The sequence below is a fragment of the Hylobates moloch genome, unplaced genomic scaffold (assembly GCF_009828535.3).
Source record: "Hylobates moloch isolate HMO894 unplaced genomic scaffold, HMol_V3 SCAFFOLD_8, whole genome shotgun sequence".
Taxonomy (NCBI): domain Eukaryota; kingdom Metazoa; phylum Chordata; class Mammalia; order Primates; family Hylobatidae; genus Hylobates; species Hylobates moloch.
The window spans coordinates 398,998-420,899 of record NW_026652283.1 but is presented as its reverse complement, the minus strand read 5'-3'; the positions used below and the strand labels follow the sequence as shown (position 1 = coordinate 420,899).

The following is a 21,902-nucleotide window of genomic DNA, read 5'->3' as shown; positions in this document are numbered from 1 at the left end:
GAACTAGAAATACCATTTGACCCAGCCATCCCATTACTGGGTATATACCCAAAGGACTATAAATCATGCTGCTATAAAGACACATGCACACGTATGTTTATTGCGGCACTATTCACAATAGCAAAGAGTTGGAACCAACCCAAATGTCCAACAACGATAGACTGGATTAAGAAAATGTGGCACATATACACCATGGAATACTATGCAGCCGTAAAAAATGATGAGTTCATGTCCTTTGTAGGGACATGGATGAAACTGGAAAACATCATTCTCAGTAAACTATCACAAGGACAAAAAACCAAACACCGCATGTTCTCACTCATAGGTGGGAATTGAACAATGAGAACTCATGGACACAGGAAGGGGAACATCACACTCCGGGGACTGTTGTGGGGTGGGGGGAGGGGGGAGGGACAGCATTAGGAGATACACCTAATGCTAAAGGACGAGTTAATGGGTGCAGGAAATCAACATGGCACATGGATACATATGTAACAAACCTGCACATTGTCACATTGTGCACATGTACCCTAAAACCCTAAAGTATAATAAAAAAGAAAAAAAAAAAATAAATAAAAAAATAAAAATTAGCTGGGCACAGTGGCATTGTACTCCCACCTGCTTGGTGCGAGGATCACTTCAGCCTGGGGGTTCGAGGCTGTAGTGAGCAGTGATCGTGCCACTGCACTCTAGCCTGGACAATACAGCAAGACCCTGTCTCAAAAAAAAATTAAAATAGGCCAGGCACAGTGGCTCATGCCTGTAATGCCAGCACTTTGGGAGGCCAAAGTGAATGGACTGCTGGAGGTCAGGAGTTTGAGACCAACCTGGGCAACATGGTGAAACCCTGTCTCTACAAAAATTACAGAATTAGCTGGGAGTGGTGGCGCGTGCCTGTAGTCCCAGCTATTCAGGAGGCTGAGGCAGGAGGATTGCTTGAGCTTGGGAGGCAGAGGCTGCAGTGAGCTGAGATTGCCCCACTGCTTTCCAGCCTAGGTGACAGAGTGAGACCTTACCTGGAAAAATAAAAAATAAAAATAAATATTGCTTTGTAGTTGAGAATGTGGGCTCTGATATCAGACTTGGGTTTGAGTCAAAGCCCTGCCTCTTATTAGCTGTGTACCTCAGGCAAGTTATCCTCTCTAAATTTCAGTTACTTCTATGTCATAGGTTGGTGTACGGATTAAATGACATAATGAATATAGGGCCGAGTGACAGTGTTTGACACATGTATAAGCACCCAGTAAACGTGGACTATTATTATTATGGACAATTTTACTCCCTTGGCTCAAAGGTTCTGTCTTCAACTTTCTTCACCATTTCCTCTAACCATTTCTTTGGGAACATCTTTATTCCTCCTGTTTTTATCATTAACTCTGTCATCTAAAACACTACATGGCATACAGTAAGTAACGATTACATGTTGAATAAATAAACGACATCTCTTTCAACCTCTTAATTTGAATAAACAAAAATGTACTGGACATTTTCACCTATAGTCCCACTGGCATTGGAAACCTTTAACTTAAAAAAGAAATCATTCGTTAGGTATTTTTTTTTAGCATCTCAAAGCTAACATTTCCTAAACCTAACACATCATCTTTTTATCCAAACATGCCCCTTCTAACTTTCCTATTTTAGTTACTAATTCAGCGTTTCCAAGCAACCGGGAGTTGGCAACTTAAATCCATCATCTGATCACTCATTCTCCTGAACGTCCTGTCTAACCATATGAATATCTTGTATATTTTATCTCCACAATGACCATGTTAATTCAGAGTCTCAATACTTCTTACCCATACCACTACAGCACCTTAACAGTTATACCTACTCCTTGCCTCTCCTGGACCATTTTCTTTAATAAAATACATCAGTAGCACCTCATAGCCTAAGCATTAAATCCAATTTGTTAGCCTAGAATTCATGGCTTTCTACATAAGGGCCAAACCTAACTTTCCTGCCTTATTTCCCTCTACTCTCCTAAATGTACCGTTTCCAGATAGATAACTTCCCTGCCTCCATACCTTTGTTCATGAGTTTCCCTCTAGCTGGAACACAACTCCCTCCACAACCCTCATAATTTCACTTAACAAAATCTAGTCTGTACATGAAAACTCATGTTAAATACCACCTCCTTTTTCTCTTTCCTGAGTCTCCCCATCCAAAATGATTTAGCAAAAATGATCTAACTGCAAAAGAACTGCCTTTGAAATTCTCTACAAGTCAACATTAATTAGAGTGCTTTATTGCTATGGTTTCTCCCATGCTAGCGTCTGTTCCCTACAGATAGAAACCGCGTCTTACTCTTCATTGCCTCTTCCAAAGGAACAATGCCTTTGTTCATAGGTAAATTAACGGGTTTCAGCTAGAGTCTCTGCACCTCCAATATCCTTGCTTAGATATATTCTTATAGCTTGTCTACTAACAATTAACATTTGTGTAGCACTTTGAATTTTTTTCTTTTAGCCATGTGACAAATGTGTGAAATTTATTTTATTATCCCAACAACCGTTAAGTATTTTCATTATCCCTTATTTTACAAATGAGGAAACTGAGAGCTAGACCAGCGTGGGGTGAGCGTATACCGGAACCCATCTCCAGGGCGTCCGAATCCTGTACTCCTTTTTCCACTTCATCCCGTTCTCGACTCCCTCACTGCTCCAGGTCCCAACCCTCCAGCACTCCTGAGGTCTCTCCCTTTGCACATTCGAGCTTCCCTCTCCGGTCCCCAGCCCCTCCACGGACACCACATTCAGGCTCACGTCCCTCCCCTCCGCACTGCTTCCGCAGTTACTTCTCCCTCACCAGATTTTCTTCCCAAGGCCTCTTACCTAACCCCTTCACCCCAAACCCGAAACTCTATACTCACGACACAGTAAAACTCCGAGTCACGGAACTCAACGGAAAAACAAAAGTCAAACCAAGGAGCGTCGCGGCGCCACTGAGCGTCCCTAAACCCGTGCAATCGCGAAGAAGTTTATACGGCCCTTTGGAATGCGCACCAATGGGAAGGGCCTTCACACAGAGGCCCGCCCCATCTCGCCCCTCCTCGCGGTGCTCCTGACCGCGCAGAGGTCTCTGGGAAATGTAGTTTTCTTCTGCATGCAGCTCAGCGCGGGGCGATGCAGCTGGGCCGCAACCCGCCCCTCCAGGTACCGGTAGTGTGACGTTGGGGTCAGAACGCACCACTTTCGGGCACCCCCATTTAAGATTGCTCAACTGCTTTGAGCTCAGGTACTTCGCGTTCATGGTACATATATGTTGTAATTTCCAAGCTTGTCTCAGGAAGATAAAGATTCTAAGAAAAGTTTCTTCTCTTCCATGACCGGGTGACCTAGAACCAGGATAGGACCTGAGGTTGTTTCTACGGTCAGGGGATTATGTATTAAAATTCTACTATTTGTTCCATAGCAGACACTGCTTCCTTTTCCGGAGAAATGTAAGATATTGGGCTTTAATGATCAAAGCAAGTTCAAAATCCATTATGGTCTTATCTTTCCAGAAAGCAAGGTGTAAAGGTCGGGGAAAAAGCACTTTCATCTCAGAATTGCAGCTACTGGTATGGAAAAGCTGGGGCCCTTCGCTGGTGTGAGTCCTGAGGATGTCTAAATGGAACGTGCATCTGCTACAGGCTCGCACTTTCCTTTATTGCGCTTCCCAGGTAACTGTTTTTACAAATGTAAGGTTTGTGGCAACTCTGCATGGAACCAAATCTATCTGCGCCATTTTTCCTACAGCACAGGCTTACTGTGTGTCTCTGCACCACATTTGGTAATTTTCACAATATTTCAAACTTTTTCATAATTATTGTATATGTTATGCTGATCTGTTATCTTTTATATTACTATTATAATTGTTTAAGGGCACCATGAACCATGCCCATATAAGATGGCAAACTTAATTCATAAATGTTGTGGATGTTTTGACTGCTCCACAGACCAGCAGTCTCCCTGCCTTTCTCCCTCTCTTCTTGCCTCCTTATTCCTGTGATACAACAATATTGAAATAAGACCAATTAACAACCCTACAGTGGGGGTTCAAGTGAAAGGAAGAGTCACACATCTCTTACTTTAAATAAAAAGCTGAAAATGATTAAGCTCAGTGAAGAAGCCATGTTGAAAGCCGAGAGAGGATGAAAGCCAGTCTTCTTGCACCAAAGTTAGCCAAGTTGTGCATGCAAAGGAAAAGTTTTTGAAGGAAATTAAAAGTGCTACTCCAGTAAACACACAAATGATAAGAAAGTGAAACAGACATTGCTGATATGGAGAAAGTTTGAGTGGTCTGGATAGAAGATCAAACCAGCCACAACATTCCCTCAAGCCAAAGCCTAATCTGGAGCAAAGTCCTAACTCTTCAATAAAATGAAGGCTGAGACAGGTGAGGAAGCTGCAGAAGAAAAGGTGGAAGCTAGCGGAGGCTGGTTCATGAGGTTTAAGGAAAGGAGCTATTTCCACTACTTAAAAGTGCAAGGTGAAGCAGCAAGTGCTGATGTAGATGCTGCAGCAAGTTATTCAGAAGAGCTAACTAAGGTAATTGATTAAGGTGGCTACACTAAACTACAGACTTTCAATATATATGAACCAGCCTTTTATTGGAAGAAGATGCCAAGTAGTACTTTTGTAGCTAGAGAGAAGTCAATACCTGGCTTCACAGCTTCTAAGAACAGACTGACTCTCATGTTAGGGGCTAATGCAACTGGTGACTTTAAGCTGAAGCCAGTGCTCATTTACATCCCTAAAATCCTAGAGCCCTTAAGAATTATGCTAAGGCTGGGCGCAGTGGCTCACGCCTGTAATCCCAGCACTTTGGGAGGCTGAGGTGGGTGGATCACGAGGTGAGGAGTTCAAGACCAGCCTGGCCAAGATGGGGAAACCCCATCTCTACTAAAAATACAAAAAATTAGCCGGGCGCGGGGGCAGGCGCCTGTAGTCCCAGCTACTCAGGAGGCTGAGTAAGGAGAATCATTTGAACCCGGAGGGTGGAGGTTGCAGTGAGCCGAGGTCGTGCCACTGCACTCCAGCCTGGGTAACAGAGTGAAACTCCATCTCAAAAAAAAAAAGAATTATGCTAGATATAGTCTGCCTGTGCTCTATAAATGGAACAACAAAACCTGGACGAGAGCATGTATGTTTATAGCATGGTTAACTGAGTATTTTAAGTCCATCGTTTTATTTATGTTTTATTTTAAGTCCTACTGCTCAGGAAAAAAAGGATTTCTTTCAAAATATTAACTTCTCACTCACAGTGCAACTGGTCACCCAAGAGCTCTGGTGGAGGTATGCAAACAGATAAGTGTTGCTTTCCTGCTTGCAAACACAACAGACATTCTGCAGCTCATGGATCAAGGAGTCATTTTGACTTTCAGATCTTATTAAAAAATATATTTCAGGCCGGGCACGGTGGCTCACGTCTGTAATCCCAGCACTTTGGGAGGCTGAGGTGGGTGGATCACGAGGTCAGGAGATCGAGACCAGCCTGGCCAACATGGAGAAACCCCATCTCTACAAAAAAATACAAAAATTAGCTGAGTGTGATGGTGCATGCCTGTAATCCCAGCTACTCGGGAGGCTGAGGCAGGAGAATCACTTGAACCCGGGAGGCGGAGGTTGCAGTGAACTGAGATTGTGCCATTGCACTCCAGCTTGGGCAACAAGAGTGAAACTCCATCTCAAAAAAAAAGAGAAATATTTCATAAGGCTATAGCTGCCAGAGATAGTGATTTCTCTGATGGATCTGGGCAAAGTAAATCGAAAACCTTCTGGAAAGGACTCACCACCATTCTAGATGTCCTTAAGATCATTTGTGACTTGGCCTGGTGAGATGGCTCACACCTGTAAACCCAGCACTTTGGAAGGCCAATGTGGGTGGATCACTTAAGCTCAGGAGTGCATGACAAGCCTGGGTAACATAGAAAACCTTGTCTCTACAAAAAAATACAAAAACTAGCCAGGTGTGGTGGCATGCACCTAGCTACTTGGGAGGCTGAGGTGGGAGGATTGCTTGAACCCAGGAGACCGAGGTTGCAGTGAGCCGAGATTGTGCCACTGCAGTCCAGCCTGGGTGACAGAGCAAGACCATGAAAAAAAAAAAAAAAAAAGTAAAAATATATTTAATGAAAAAAATTTAAAAAGAACACTAGTGACTTATGGGAGGAGGTCAGAATATCAATAATAACAGGAGTTTGGAAGAAGTTAATTCCAATCCTCTTGGATGTGTTTGAGGGGGTTCAAGACTTCATGGAGGAAATAACTGCAGGTGCTGTGGAAGTAGCAAGAGAACTAGAATTAGAAGTGGAGGCTGAGGCAGGAGAATCGCTTGAACCCAGGAGGCGGAGGTTGCAGTGAGCCCAGGTCGCGCCACTGCAGTCCAGCCTGGGCAACAGAGCGAGATTCTGTCTCAAAAAAAAAAAAAAAAGTGGAACCTGAAGATGTGACTGAATTGATGCAATCTCATGATGAAACTGTGGATGAAGAGTTGCTTCTTATGAATAAGTAAAGAAAGTGGGCCGGGCAGGGTGGCTCACGCTTGTAATCCCAGCACTTTGGGAGGCCAAGGCGGGCAGATCACGAGGTCAGGAGATCGAGACCATCCTGGCTAACACGGTGAAACCCCGTCTCTACTAAAAATACAAAAAATTAGCCGGACGTGTTGGCGGGCGCCTGTAGTCCCAGCTACTCGGGAGGCTGAGGCAGGAGAATGGTGTGAACCCGGGAGGCGGAGCTTGCAGTGAGCCGAGATCGCGCCACTGCACTCCAGCATGGGCGACAGAGAAAAAGACTCCGTCTCAAAAAAAAAAAAAAAAGTTTTTTAAATTAAGGCAGCCGGGCGTGGTGGCCCACACCTGTAATCCCAGCACTTTGGGAGGCCAAGGCGGGCGGATCATGAGGTCGGGAGATCGAAACCATCCTGGCTAACACGGTGAAACCCTGTCTCTATTAAAAATACAAAAAATTAGCTGGGCACGGTGGTGGGCGCCTGTAGTCCCAGCTACTCGGGAGGCTGAGGCAGGAAAATGGCGTGAACCCAGGAGGTGGAGCTTGCAGTGAGCGGAGATGGTGCCACTGCACTCCAGCCTGGGCGACAGAGCGAGACTCTGTCTCAAAAAAAAAAAAAAAAAAATTAAGGCATGTACTTTTTTTTAAAAGAAATAATGCAAACTAGAAATAATGCACTAGACTACAGTATAGTGTAAACACGTAGCTTTTTTTATGCACCAGGAAACCAAACATTTCGAGCAATTTGTTTTATGGTGATAGTCACTTTATTATGGTGGTCTGGAACTGAACCTGCAACATCTCCAAGTTATGCCTGCACTCCCAAACCTGCTTTTTGTGCCCGTGTGATTTCCTCTGTTAATTACATTAAGATCTTCCCAAACATCTTGGCTCAGTATCTTTGTCTATTTCCTTTCTTTTAGCCCCTGCAATTTTTAAAAAATCAAGTCATGATGAGCCTGTCTTCATATATATCTTCCTATTTATTTCCACTATGTGTCTTATTACCTTTCACTTGGACTATTACCATAGACTTATAACTGGTTGTTCTTGCCTCCAATCCATTCTATAAAAGGTGATTTTTGTCCAGGCTGGTCTTGAACTCCTGACCTCGTGATCCACCCGCCTCAGCCTCCCAAAGTGGTGGGATTACAGGCATGAGCCCCATCTCTAGTAAAAATACAAAAATTAGCTGGGTGTGGTTACATGTGGCACATGCCTGTAATCCCAGCTACTCAGGAGGCTGAGGCAGGAGAATTGCTTGAACTCGGGAAGTGGAGGTTGCAGTGAGCTGAGATCACGCGGTTGCACTCCAGCCTGGGTTACAGTGCGAGACTCTGTCTCCAAAACAAAAAAAAAAAAAGTGATTTTTTTTTTTTAAGCTCAATTCCGGGTCTGTCACACTCCTGCTTATAAACCTTTGATGACTCCCCACAGACTAGAGAATGAAGTTCAGCTAGTAATATGGCATTCGAAGACTGCAACTATCTAACCCCATTTGTCTCTGTTAAAAGAAATTGATGGTCATCTCCTGAACACAGGATGTACTTTCCAGCTTCAGTTCACACTCTTCCTTTTATCTGGATTGGCCCTTTCAATGAATCTTCACTCAAAATTCTTACAAGGGCCAACTCAAATACTACCACTTTTGTAAAATCTTGACTTATCTCCCTAATTGGAAACACCGTTGTCCCTTGCTCAGTATCTGCTAGGGATTGGTGCCAGGCAATTCCTGGGTACCAAAAGGCATAGATGCTCAAGTACCTTACATAAATGGCATACTATTTGCATATGACCTATGCACACCCTACCATATACTCCAAAACGTCTATAGATTACTTATAATACCTAATACAATGTAAATAGTTGTTTTTCTTCCTTTTCCTTTTTTTTTTCTTTTTTCAAGAGGGAGTCTTGCTGTGTCTCTCAGGCTGGAGTGCAGTGGCACAATCTCAGCTCACTGCCATCTCTGCCTGCCAGGTTCAAGCGATTCTCCGGGCTCAGCCTCCCAAGTAGCTGGGATTACAGGCATCCACCACCACACCCGGCTGATTTTTGTATTTTTAGTAGAGATGGGGTTTCACCATGTTGGCCAGGCTGGTCTCGAACTCCTGACCTCAGGTGATCTGCCCGCCTCGGCCTCCCAAAGTGCTGGGATTATAGGCGTGAGCCACCTCGCCTGGCCAGTGTATTGATTTTTTTAAATTTCAAAATGTATTTAAGTTTATTTTCTTTTATTTTTTATTTTTTAGAGACAAGGTCTTGCTGTGTTGCTCAGACTGGACTCAAACCCCTGGGCTCAAGCAATCCTCCTGACTGAACCTCCTGAATAGCTGGGATTACAGATGCATGCCACTGCACTTGATTTACTGTATTGTTTTATATTATTTATTTATTTATTTATTTATTTATTTTGAGACAGAGTCTCACTCTGTCGCCCAGGCTGGAGTGCAGTAGTGTGATCTCGGCCCACTGCAACCTCTGCCTTCTGGGTTCAAGCAATTCTCTTGCCTTAGCCTCCTAAGTGGCTGGGACTACAGGCACGCACCACCACGCCCAGCCAATTTTTGTATTTTTAGTAGAGATGGGGCTTCGCCATGTTGGCCACTCTGGTGTCGAACTCCTGACCTCAAGCGATCTACCCACCTCGGCCTCCCAGAGTTCCGGGATTACAGGTGTGAGCCACCACACTCGGCCTGTACTGTTTTTTAATCTGTATTATTTTTATTATTTATTATTATTTTTATTGTTTTTTTTTCAAATATTTTCTGTAGTTGGTCGGACTCTCTAAATGAGGAACCCACATATATGGAAGGCTAGCTGTAATCCCTCCTGATTGGATATTCATTTAGCAATTTGTCCTTTTATTTTTATAAAGTAGCCTCTATTCAAACGTCACCAATCTGGCTGGGTGCAGTGGCTCATGCCTGTAATTCCAGCACTTTAGGAGGCCAAGGCAATAGGATCGCTTGAGCTTAGAAGTTTGCAACCAACCTGGGAAATACAGCCAGACCCTCTCTCTACAGAAAATAGGAAAATGAAACAAAATTACCCAGGCGTGGTGGCACACACCTGTAGTCCTAGGTACTCAGGAGGCTGAAGCGGGAGGATCACTTGAGCCCAGAAGTTTGAGGTTACAGTGAGCCAAGATGATGCCATTGCACTTCAACCTAGGTGAGACAGAATGAAACCCTGCCTCAGAAAACTAAAAACAAAAAACAAATGTCACCAATCTGTAAGCCCTTTGATGATCACCCAGTCCCCCTTACTTTCTCCACTTTAAAAAGGATCTTATCATCACCTAAAATAGTATATATTTATTAGCTTGTGCTTATTCTTTTGTCTTCCCTTTCCACTAGAACGTGAGCTCTATGAGAGCCGATACTTTGTCTTTTTTTGTTGTTCACCGTCATATATCCAGCATCTGGAAGAGTGCCTGGCACATAGAGATGTGGAATAGATGTTGAATGCATGTATAAGGCTCCTCCCTACAGGTGTGCTGCCTCCCCTCATTAGATTGCTCTTCTTCCATTCTATATCTAAATTAATGCATCATCATTCATTACAATGCCAAAGAGTCATTCTCCAATTCATCACTCTCTCGCAATCACACAACATCAAATTGATAATTTTTAAAAATCACGCTGGTGGCAAAGGATCAAATAAGAACAACGCTTGAAGGTCATTGGAAGGCCACAGTGGAAATTCGTATGAGGGAAAGGGCTAAACAAGAGCAGCATTGACCGTGGTAATACTAAGATGCCATTTGCCATTTTCACTGTTGACATTTGCATGGATGGTACAAAAGCAACAGTGGGTAAAATGCTGGTCCCTTAGCATGAATCATGGCAGTGACACCAAACCATACTTGAGTCATTGCCTTCATTACATATACTCACTGGGGAAAGCCAGTTTCATTTAAGAATGCCCTTCATAAAGGAATAAAAATTATTAATTGTAATAAATCTAGACCTTTAAATATGTCTTGTCTGTGCGATGAAGTAAGAAGTACACATAACGCACTCAGTTGCATACAAAGGGTTTTCTCAAGGAGATAATACCAGCTCAACTAGCCACTTTTTTCACAGAACACCAGAAGGACTAACAGACAAACTATGGTTGTTCAGACTTAGATACGGCAGATCTTTTCTTGAAAATGAACAAAGTGAGTCAATCTTTTCAATGAAAACAACTAATGGTATTTGTTGGCAATAATAAAATTTGAGCTTTCAAGTGAAAATTATAATTTTGGAAAACTTGTTTCTGTCATCATGAGTTTGACAACTTCCCAATTGCCTGATACATTGATGGTGATATTTTTGTAAATTTTTTTGGTATTATATAATAATACGTGTCAACATTAGGAAAAGCCGTATAACTCAGTGAACCAGTATTTTCTAAATGACCAATGCATGATGTTACAAAAGCATGACTGGGTAAAAAAGTCCATTCAAGGACAAGATTGGCTGGGCGCAGTGGCTCATGCCTGTAATCCCAGCACATTGGAAGGCCGAGGCAGGTGGATCACTGGAGGCCAGGAATTTGAGACCAGCCTGGCCAAAATGGCAGAACTCTGTCTCTACTAAAAATACAAAAATTAGCTGAGCGTGGTGGTAGGCGCCTGTAATCCCAGCTACTCAGGAGGCTGAGGCAGGAGAATTGCTTGAACCCAGGAGGCAGAGGTTGCAACGAGCTGAGATCGCACCACTGCACTCCAGCCTAGGCAACAGAGTGACACCCTGTGTCTAAGAAAATAAAAAATAAAAAATAAATAAAATGCTCTTCCTTTCCCAACTGCGTATTTGTGTGGTGCTGGTTTTTCTTCATATATTCCAACCAAAAGAACATATTGTAACAGGTTGAATGGAGAAACAGATATGATAATCCAGCTCGATCCTCTAAGCCAAATGTTAAAAAAAAAGTACAAAAAATGTAAACCAATGCCACTCTTCTCACCACATTTTTTGTTTTGGAAAATATAGTTACTATTTTAAAAATGTATTTAAATATAAAAGTTTTATATTTAAACAAATAAAATATTTTAAACATCTTAGGTTTAATTTCTAATATAGTAAACATCAATATATATTATACATATAAACAAGAACTTTGAGGGTTCTCAATAATTTTTTTTTTTTGTGAGACAGAGTCTTACTCTGTTGCCCAGGCTGGAGTACAGTGGCGCCATCTTGGCTCACTGCAACCTCCACCACCCAGATTCAAGCAATTCTCCTGCCTCAGCCTCCTAAGTAGCTGGGATTACAGGTGCCCACCACTACACCTGGCTAATTTTTGCATTTTTAGTAGAGATGTGGTTTCTCCATGTTGGCCAGGCTGGTCTCGAACTCCTAACCTCAAGTGATCTGCCCACCTTGGTCTCCCAAAGTGCTGGGATTACAGGTATGAGCCACCGTGCCTGGCCTCAATAATTTTTAAGAGCAAAGGTGTCCTGAGACCAAAACAGTGTGAGAATTACTGGTGGAAATTATTTTTGAATTAAAATGACATTTCTTTAAGAATTCAGTAATTTTGACTTTTCCCTGTCTGAAACTAACCCTCCCTTAATTAATCTGATTTTGTGAGGTTTTATTGCATTTTTTAAAAATCCAGGGACCATGGTCTAGCCAAATGATTATCAGATCTAGGTATTCATTTTAGTCTATTTTAACACTCAGGATAATAAATTTCAGATAAATAATACTTTAATATTTTTTTTTCTGAAAAGTTTCTGTCAAGGATTGTTTAAATAATGCAAACGATCCTTTTACACTACAGTTATACTCCATTGTTCTGCCCAGAAACCCAAATACTATTGACTCAGTTTAACATTGTGTGTGCAGAATGCCCTCATAGAAGCTGATAAAACACAATTTGGATTTTTACAACAATGATTTTCAAAGGGGTAAGCATGAGAGGTGGGAGTGGGGTTCATGTGCCCTCCCTGAGGGAAGCCTCAGAATGTGAGGCGGTTGTAACTAGAGAAGTTTCTTCTGTTCGCACCAGAGATATTAATATTTACTGCCCTTCTATTCACTGTCTTCTCTTACAGACTTCTGCTGTTGTAAGCAACCACTACAGATTTCTCAGAAGTACTGTGGCAAATAAAAATGATTGAGAATCATTATACATTTTCTATTCTACTAGAGAGACAGTTTAAAATAAAATAGGTAAGTATAATCTGAAGAAAATAACAGGAAATAAATAGGACCAATCAAAGCTTTTAAGGATTTGTGCTTATACTGAGGTTCTATCAGCTTCTCACCCTCTATTAATTTGAAACCAAAGCCATTACATTTTAATCGAATGTTTAATAAAATGAATTATCGTGGCTTGTTTTATTTGGAATTTCATTATTTCTTTTTCTGAATAATATAGTTTTCCAGATTTAAGTGGTAAAAATCAAAGACTTTGTTGTAAATAATTTTTTTTTTTTTTTTGAGACAGAGTCTCACTCTTGTCGCCTAGGCTGGAGTGCAGTGGCACGATCTCGGCTCACTACAACTTCCACCTCCTGGGTTCAAGCAATTCTCCTGCCTCAGCCTCCTGGGTAGCTGGGATTACAGGCACCTGCCACCACGCCTGGGCTAATTGTCGTACATTTTTAATAGAGACAGGGTTTCGCCATGTTGGCCAGGCTGGTCTCAAACTCCTGACCTCAGGTGATCTGCCTGCCTTGGCCTCAAAAAGTGCTGGGATTACAGGCGTGAGCCACTGCACCTGGATGTAAATCATTATAATAATTGTATGGAATTATTATGAATCACAGCTTCCTGTGTCTACACCCCTTTGTAATGTGACATTGTCACTCTTCTCATAAAAAATTGGAGTTTATTTTCCCACCTCTTGAATCTGGGGTAGTCTTATGACTTGCTTTGACCAACAGAATATGATGGTGTGATCTTGTACATTTTGGAGTCTAGGCTTTAGGTCTTTGCTTCCACTCTCATCTTCTTAGAATGCTAAGACCACCATGCAATGGAAAAGCTCCATCTACTGTAAGAAGATGAGAAGCCATGTGGAGAACTAAGACTTCCCAGCCAATAGCCAGTACCAACTGCCAGATACGTGAGTGAGGCCATCTTGAACCCTCCAACCCTAGATGTATTCAGGGTTCTCCAGAGAAACAGAACCAATAAGATTTTGTGTGTGTGTGTGTGTGTGTGTGTGTGTGTGTGTGTGTGTGTGTTTATAAAGATATTTATTTTAAGGACTTGGCTCACTTGATTATAGAGCTTCCAAGTCCAAAATCTGCAGGGTGGGTTGGCAGTCTGGAGACCAGGGAAAAGGTGATGCTACAGTTCAAGTCCAAGAGCCATCTACTGGCAAAATTCCTTCTTGTTCACGGAAGGTCAGTCTTTTGTTCTATTCAGGCCTTCAGTTGATTGGATAAGGCCTACTCACATTATGGAGGGCAACCTGCGTTATTCAAAGTCCCCTGATTTGTTAATCTCATTGCAACGTACCCTAACAGAAACAGTAGAATGTTTGACCATGTATCTGGGCACCATGGTATCGGAGAATCTGCCCCGATATTCATGTAGGTTCTTTTCTGTTTTCCTTAAGCATCGGCCAGCTTGAGAAATAAAGGGACAGAGTACAAAAGAGAGAAATTTTAAAGCTGGGCGTCCTGGGGAGACATCACATGTCAGTAGGTTCCGTGATGCCCCACAAGCCACAAAAACCAGCAAGTTTTTATTACAGATTTTCAAAAGGGGAGGGAGTGTGCGAATAGGTGTGGGTGACGGACATCAAGTACTTAACAGGGTAATAGAATATCACAAGGCAAGTGGAGGCAGGGCGAGATCACAGGACCACAGAACCGAGGCGCAATTAAAATTGCTAATGAAGTTTCAGGCACCATTGTCATTGATAACATCTTATCAGGAGACAGGGTTTTTCAGACCAACCATTCTGACCAAAATTTATTAGGTGGGAATTTCCTCTTCCTAATAAGCCTGGGAGCGCTATGGGAGACTGGGGTCTATTTCACCCCTGCAGCCTCGACCATAAAATACGGCCACACCCGGGGGGCCAGTTCAGAGACCTACCCCCAGGTGCGCATTCTCTTTCTTAGGGATGTTCCTTGCTGAGAAAAAGAATTCAGCGATATTTCTCCCATTTGCTTTTGAAAGAAGAGAAATATGGCTCTATTCCGCCCGGCTCACCAGCGGTCAGAGTTTAAGATTATCTCTCGTTTCCTAAACATTGCTGTTATCCTGTTCTTTTTTCAAGGTGCCCAGATTTCGTATTGCTCAAACACACATGCTGTACAATTTGTGCAGTTAATGCAATTATTACAGGGTCCTGAGGCGATATATATCCTCCTCAGCTGATAGGATTAACAGATTAAAGACAGGCATAGGAAATCACAAGGGTATTGATTGGGGAAGTGATAAGTGTCCATGAAATCTTTGCAATTTATGTTTAGAGATTGCAGTAAAGACAGGCATAAGAAATTACAAAAGTATTAATCTGGGGAACTAATAAATGTCCATGAAATCTTCACAATCCACGTTCTTCTGCCATGGCTTCAGCCGGTCCCTCTGTTTGGGATCCCTGACTTCCCGCAACACCATGGCCCAGCCAAATTGACACACAAAGTTAACCATCGTACCAGTCAAGGTGTCAGATGATTCTAATTGCATGAGCGATCCCAGGTGAGGCCATGAAAGCCACCAGATTGCTAACCCACAGAATTGCCATTAGTCGTTTTTATTTTCTGCCACTAAGTTTTGAGGTGATTTGTCACACAACAAAGGGCAACTGAAACAGAACTATTTCCAAAAGAGTCTGTGGGTTTAGGCTGGGGGTTATGAGTAAGTGGACACTAACTTTTGTGGATGCTATAATCAAGTGGAGGGATATTGTGTATGTTACATGCTGGTACAGTCTCAAACAAAATGTGGCATGCATAAATGTAGGATGAGGCAATGACACACAAGACAAATTGGTTTTTGAATCCATTTATTTATTTACTCATTCATTTAGCAGATATTTATTGCACACCTCCTATACACCAACCACTATCCTAGGAGCTGGGAAAACAAGAGACACTGTCCCTGCCTTTGTGTAACTTACAGTTTGAGGGAAAAAGGCAATTAAATAAGCAATTTCAAAAAGTTTGACAAGAGGCCGGGCGCGGTGGCTCACGCTTGTAATCCCAGCACTTTGGGAGGCTGAGGCGGGTGGATCACGAGGTCAGGAGATCGAGACCACGGTGAAACCCCGTCTCTACTAAAAATACAAAAAAAAAAAAAAAATTAGCCGGGCGTGGTGGTGGGCGCCTGTAGTCCCAGCTACTTGGAGAGGCTGAGGCAGGAGAATGGCGTGAACCCGGGAGGCGGAGCTTGCAGTGAGCCGAGATCGCGCCACTGCACTCCAGCCTGGGCGACAGAGCGAGACTCTGTCTCAAAAAAAAAAAAAAAAAAAAAAGTTTGACAAGGAAGTACAAGTTGCTGCTGACCACACCAATTTTTGGGATTAGGAAAGGCTATCTAGAAGTGACATTTAATCCTTCATATTTATTTAAATGAAGGATGAGTAGAAATTTAGTCAGGAAGGGGATATATGAAACTGTACGAATGGGTTTGGGCAACAGAGTACAAAAATGTTCTGGACAGAGGAAATATGTGTGATGGCTCAGAGGTGAGAAAAATCGTGGTGTACTAAAGTCACCACAAAAACTTCTGTAGATCATATGGAGAAGCAGGAAAGATGAAGCTGGAAAGCAAAGCAGCAAATCAGCAATTAAAAAAGATGTTTGGAGTTGTTGAGTTTGGAGATGAAAAGTGACAAGATGAATTCTGGATTTTAGACAAAGCAATCCAACTTGTGAATGGAGAGGGATTTGAGAGGAGAAATGAGTGTTGTCAGTAAGAGTATTTAAATTAGGATACTGGTAAGGAGGATGGAGAGAAACACGATTATACATGGGAAGTGAGAGCAGAAATAATTAGGAATATTTCTTGATTTTCTTTTATTTTTTTTTTTTTTGCTCAGGCAACTGAATAGATGAAATCATTAATGGAAACCAGGAACACTGAAGAAACAGTGAACAATTAAAGTACTTTGAGTTATCAAAGTGAGATGTCCTGTAGGTAGCTAGACGGTACTGGCTGGTAATTCAGGAGAGCTGCTGCGTCCTGTGTAAAAAGAAAAGCAATTCAAGGATAGTGGCTAAAGCCAGCTGGCAGGATTTAGAGGATGGGTTAGACCTGCACTTGTTTTCATGGAGAAGAGGCGGGTATAAAGTGGCAGAGTGAGATTACTGTAAAATATCTGCATTGAAAGGGCTAAAAAAAGAGAAATGCTGGAAAGGCTACTTGCTATAAACGCAGCAGGGTAGGTTAAAACAAATTACGACGCATGGGCTGCAAGGCGGGATGGTTAAGCCCGGCGCGTTTTCGAGGGCACTGATACACGAAGGGGAAAGGTACCCTCCTCACCGGAAGCATAACCTCTGCCCTCTGGGGCATTACACATTCTTCCGCGCCGGAAGAAAGCGTCGCGTCGCGTCGCGCCTCGCCTCGCCCAGTCGGCTTCGCTCTATCCGTACCTTAGTAAAGGAGAGCTTGTGCCCTTCCCCGACCCCTTACCAAGGGCGAGCTGCGTGGAGTCGTTGGACTGGGCAGAACTTTGGCAGGCAAGGAGAGAAACAGCCACACTGTGCTGCCGGGGAAGAGAAGAAGAAAGAAAGGCCAGACACACAGGCGTCGTGCCGCTGCGGAAGGATTCCGTTTCCTTCAGGGGGCGGAGGGATTTGACAGCACGGTAACTTCCGGAAAAGTCCTGAACCTCTGAGGAAAAGCCTTGCAAGAAACAATAACAAACGGGAGGAGGAAGCGATTCTGGGGTTTCTGTGTTGAACGGTTCTTGTCTGCGAAGATGCGCTTCGGCCCCTGTCAGGGGACGTAAACGGACTCAGTGGGCTTCAGCCAGCTTTTCTCCACCGGTTCCCCACGGGGACCCCCCTCCCCGGCCGTTGCAATGGCGGGCGTGGGGCCGGGGGGCTACGCGGCGGAGTTCGTGCCACCCCCAGAGTGCCCAGTCTTTGAGCCGAGCTGGGAGGAGTTCACAGATCCGCTCAGCTTTATCGGCCGCATCCGGCCTTTGGCGGAGAAAACCGGCATCTGCAAAATTCGGCCGCCCAAGGTACCTCAGTCTGTGAAGAGAGAGGGGGAGAAGGAAGAATGGGGGAGTGCGTACACTGGGTTTAGCTTTACTTTTCTGATCCTTCTCTCGTTTCATATGTACTCTCCTTTATTTTGAGACAACTGGACCCTGTTTCTGGATGTTTTTGCCTCGGTTTCTTTGGTGGTCTTACGTAGACACGTCTGAACGCGAGAAAGTGGTGTCTCGGGGGCCTCTTCCGTCTAGAACTTGGGAACTGATACTCTTCTCTCAGCCGTGGGCCTAAAGCCTTTCGTTAGCCGATATGGTGTTTAAAGTACAGTATTATGACGTGACATAATTCTTCCCTCATGTATCCTCATTATGGTTTGATAGTCGGCTCTTTATTCAAGACCTGGTTGGATCAAATATTTGCAGGCCTCATCTCAGGGCTAGGGTTTCTGAAAAGGTTATCTGAGCTCTAGTCCCACCGGATGGTATTACTAGACAAGAACTCCAGACTATTGCTGCAGTGAAAAAGTCTTACCGGGGAAAGAGAAAGAACAGCAATAATTCTAAAATTTAGAGGTTTAGGAAGAATTGGTCTATAATGGAGGTGGAAGGAAATGTTGAAATCTCTTGACATAGGGAACTCAAGATCAACGATTTTATAATCACAGTTATTGCAGATAACTAGGTTTGCCTATAAGGTTAATTATAATCTCACCTTTGAGGTAAGGAAAGCAGATACTATCCCTTGTGTGGAGGGCATTAATGCCTCAAGAGGTTGAGTGACATGCTCAAGGTCAAAAGGGGTTTTTCTTTACTCATTAGACCAGTGCTTTTTAAATGATGTTGCTGGACCACTTGCATCAGGGTCAACTGGATGCTTGTTTAAATGCAGATCTCTAGGCTTCTTGTGGAAGTTCTGGAATCTGCTTTTCTAGCAACTAGTCTCAGATGATTCTTCATGTAAGTTGAGGTTTTCGAACCATTGCTTTAGTCATTGCTTGTTAAAGGCATTTTGCTTTATGTTTTGTCTAGTATTAGTAATGATAAAATATTAAGCACTGTTACCAGTGTTGCTTTTTAAAAAGCATCTGCCGTCACCACTGACTACCACAGAGAGGCATCGCAGCGTATTAAAAACTTAAATGACAGCGAGGAGGAGCTAATTTAACACCTATAGATTGTTTGCTTTAATCTTTGAAGCCCTTACAGGTAAATAAAGTCCACCTTTTACAGATGAGGCTAATCTGGATAAGTTAAAACACCAAATGTGTGATCTTGGGCAAGTGGCAAAGTATATTTTGAACCTAGATCAGTTTTTCTGATTCTGAAATCGACATAATGCTCTCACTATGTTGAATGAGTTTGTTTAAGGTTATAGACTATTCATTTCAAGCAGAGGATTAACAAATAATTGCTATGATGATATGCATTGCCATCCTCCAAAAACTTCCATTTAACCCTTTTTTGTATCATAATTACCTAATAACAGATCTTAAGCATTGAAGGTTTTCGTAAGTCATATTTTTATCTACTCTTGAATTTATTAATTAGAAATTCTATTCACGGTTACTTCGATTTAAAAAAGTTCTTTTACTTAAAAAATGCTGAAATATTGCTTCCTCTTTATGTCACATTATTGAAAATAAATCTTGTTTACAATCAGAATTTAATTTTAGTATTGGCAGATTTCTTTAGTTTCCAAGGTAAGACTTTGTTTTGTTTTTTTTTTTTGACTACTCACGTTTTAAAATAGGTTTACGGTTATTCTGTTATTTAGGCCAAATCAAACTATGTTATTTAGACTCCACTTGAAATATGCTAATTTTAGTTATATCACAGTCTGGAAATTGTCCTTGTTCTGTGTGTTTGCTGACTTTTTTTTTTTTTTTTGACTATTTAGGTTCCCAGAAGCTGGGCTTTGAACAAGAACAAAACATTTGTGTAACATAAAGTGCTCTGTCACATTACACATACATTAAAAAAAATTGTTTAAATAAGTTCTTTTTAAAAGTTTATTTTTAATCTTAAATTTTACCCTTTTTAGTTTAAAAAAATTTTTTTTTGATCTTGGTAAACCTGAATGTTTACTAGATACTGTTTTGTGGTACATGACCTCATTGAATTCCACTTGAGTAACTTGGGAAAGCATAATTGTGGGAGGTGAACGGTGGGACTGGTTTGAAGAGGATTGCTTCTCTGAGCAGTACAGGTTGAGCATCTATCCCTACTTGAAAAATTCCAAATCCGAAATCCTCCAAACTCTGAAACCAAGTTATCCTGAAACATTATTATTCTTTTTCTTTTTCTTTTATAGAGACAGGGTCTCGCTCTGTTGCCTGGGCTGGTCTTAAGCTCCTGGGCTCAAGCGATCCTCCTGCCTCAGTCTCCCAATGTGCTGGGATTACAGGTATGAGCTACTGCACCCAGCTTGAACAGATTATTTTTTTCATTGTATTAATGGTATGTTATATTTTTTCTGTTAACTACTTAAGTGGAAATAAGTGTAAGGAAATGATTGTTTATTGGTAGCATGTAAATTCACAGTCAGAAATGATGGTGATGCCAGACAACCACAGATTGTCCACACTGGTGGCTGAGCTAGTGACACCTTTCTTTTCTGATGGTCCAGTGTACACAAGCGTTATGCACCAAATTATTAAAAATATTGCATAAAATTACCTTAGCCTATGTATAACTTTATATGAAACAAAAGAATTTTGTATTTAGACTTGGTTCTTTCTCCAAGATATCTCATTATGTATGTGCAGATATTCCAAAATACGGAAAAATGTGAAATCCAAAACACTTCTGGTCCCAAGCATTTCAGATGAGGGATACTCAACCTGTATTAAAATTATTTTATCTAAAGGAATTGCTCATTCTGTCTCTGTAATAAAGAAGACTTATAAGTTAGTCTATTAGCACCATGATTTGTGGCAAAACCCCCCTTTAAGGGAATAAATAATGCATTCCTTGCTTACATACCACTGTGTTTTTTTTTAAAAAAACTTTCTGTTTAGGACTGGCAGCCTCCATTCGCCTGTGAAGTAAAAAGCTTTCGTTTCACTCCAAGAGTCCAGCGCCTGAATGAACTTGAAGTAAGTGTTTTGTCACCATTTCTGCTTCCTGATTCATTCTTTATGTTAGGGCTGTAGATAGAGAACTGTGAGAAGCTCATGTACCACAGCCTGGAGTTTGTGTTAATTGGTATTGAATGGAATAGTTACTTGATGTTTGGAGGAAGAGTATGATTTTTAAAAAATTGTGCAAAGTAGTTACGGTTTTTCCATTTAACTGACATCATGAGAAACTATCTCTAGCTCTGTTTTTCTAGTGGAAATGTTCAGTGCTTAGCTTCAGAGACTTAGAATTCTTAAATTCTACTTTCTCTAATGTTTCTTACTGTACTAAAATTTTTGTTAATCTCGGAAGATTTCTTTCTCCCTCAGTTCTTGGAAAATGTATTTTTAAGTCCTATTTTAAAACCCTAGTTTTCAAAGTTTGTTTTGTTTTGTTTTGGTTTTGGTTTTAATGGAACTTTGCCAGGAGTGTTAATCTGATTTATTAAGATCTGCCTTTAAGTATTACTGATTTATCTTACATTTTCTAAATGGAAGTCTATTTACGTATTGCTGTTTTTCCTGTTTATGGATTTTCAGAAGGTTCTTCATTGTGATATGAAAACTTTTAGAGTACAGAAGGAAAATTATTGATAGCAAAGGTTTATTATGTCATTCTGAAGTTTTTTTCTTTTCCCCCCAAAACATTTCTGAGAGTTTAATACTTTTTTTTTTTTTTTTTTTTGAGAGAGTCTTGCTCTGTCAACCAGGCTGGAGTGCAGTGGTGCGATCTCGGCTCACTGGAACCTCCACCTCCTGGGTTCAAGCGATTCTCCTGCCTCAGCCTCCCTAGTGGCTGGGATTACAGCGACCATGCTCGGCTAATTTTTGTATTTTTAGTAGAGACGGAGTTTCGCCATGTTGGCCAGGCTGGTCTGGAACTCCTGACCTCAGGTGATCCGCCCACCTTGGCCCCCCAAAGTGCTGGGATTACAGGTGTGAGCCACCGCGCCTGGCCGCAATGCATATTTTTTCTTTTTAGCCTCTTATAATTAGATACTTGACAAAGATATTAGTATCAGTGAGGTATAGAGTTGATGCACCTAAAGTGTGCATGTTACCTGTGGATGAAGTGACAGAATGTTAGAGACTGAGGAAAATCCGATTTACTGAATTTTCTGATCAGCATAAAGTTAAACCAACTTACAAAAATTGTTTTGGTTGCTAA

General features: G+C 41.9%; 2 protein-coding genes and 1 long non-coding RNA gene across 5 annotated transcripts in view; 2 read left to right on the top strand and 1 right to left on the bottom strand.

The window, feature by feature from the left end:
- Positions 1 to 3,021, bottom strand: part of CCDC77 (coiled-coil domain containing 77) — a 45,538-nt gene extending 42,517 nt beyond the window's left edge. For 2 of the 3 annotated variants that reach the window (XM_032159231.2, XM_032159232.2), the window contains exon 1: positions 2,870 to 2,966. The gene's annotated coding sequence lies outside the window, so the exon portion shown is untranslated. Of the gene's footprint in view, positions 1 to 2,869; positions 2,967 to 3,002 lie in introns of those variants that run through there. The other variant, XM_058443125.1, reaches the window with a different exon arrangement.
- A 91-nt stretch (positions 3,022 to 3,112) lies between these two features.
- Positions 3,113 to 12,688, top strand: LOC116472506 (uncharacterized). The gene is made up of 3 exons (XR_004249094.2): positions 3,113 to 3,152; positions 3,503 to 3,661; positions 12,544 to 12,688. It is a non-coding gene; the product is annotated as an uncharacterized LOC116472506 (long non-coding RNA).
- Positions 12,689 to 17,480: 4,792 nt separating this feature from the next.
- The window catches only part of KDM5A (lysine demethylase 5A), a 121,300-nt gene continuing 116,878 nt past the window's right edge, over positions 17,481 to 21,902 (top strand). Inside the window, exons 1-2 of the mRNA XM_032159230.2 lie at positions 17,481 to 17,645; positions 20,636 to 20,713. Coding sequence (XP_032015121.1) covers positions 17,481 to 17,645; positions 20,636 to 20,713 — 243 coding nt within the window. The remainder of the gene's footprint in view (positions 17,646 to 20,635; positions 20,714 to 21,902) is intronic.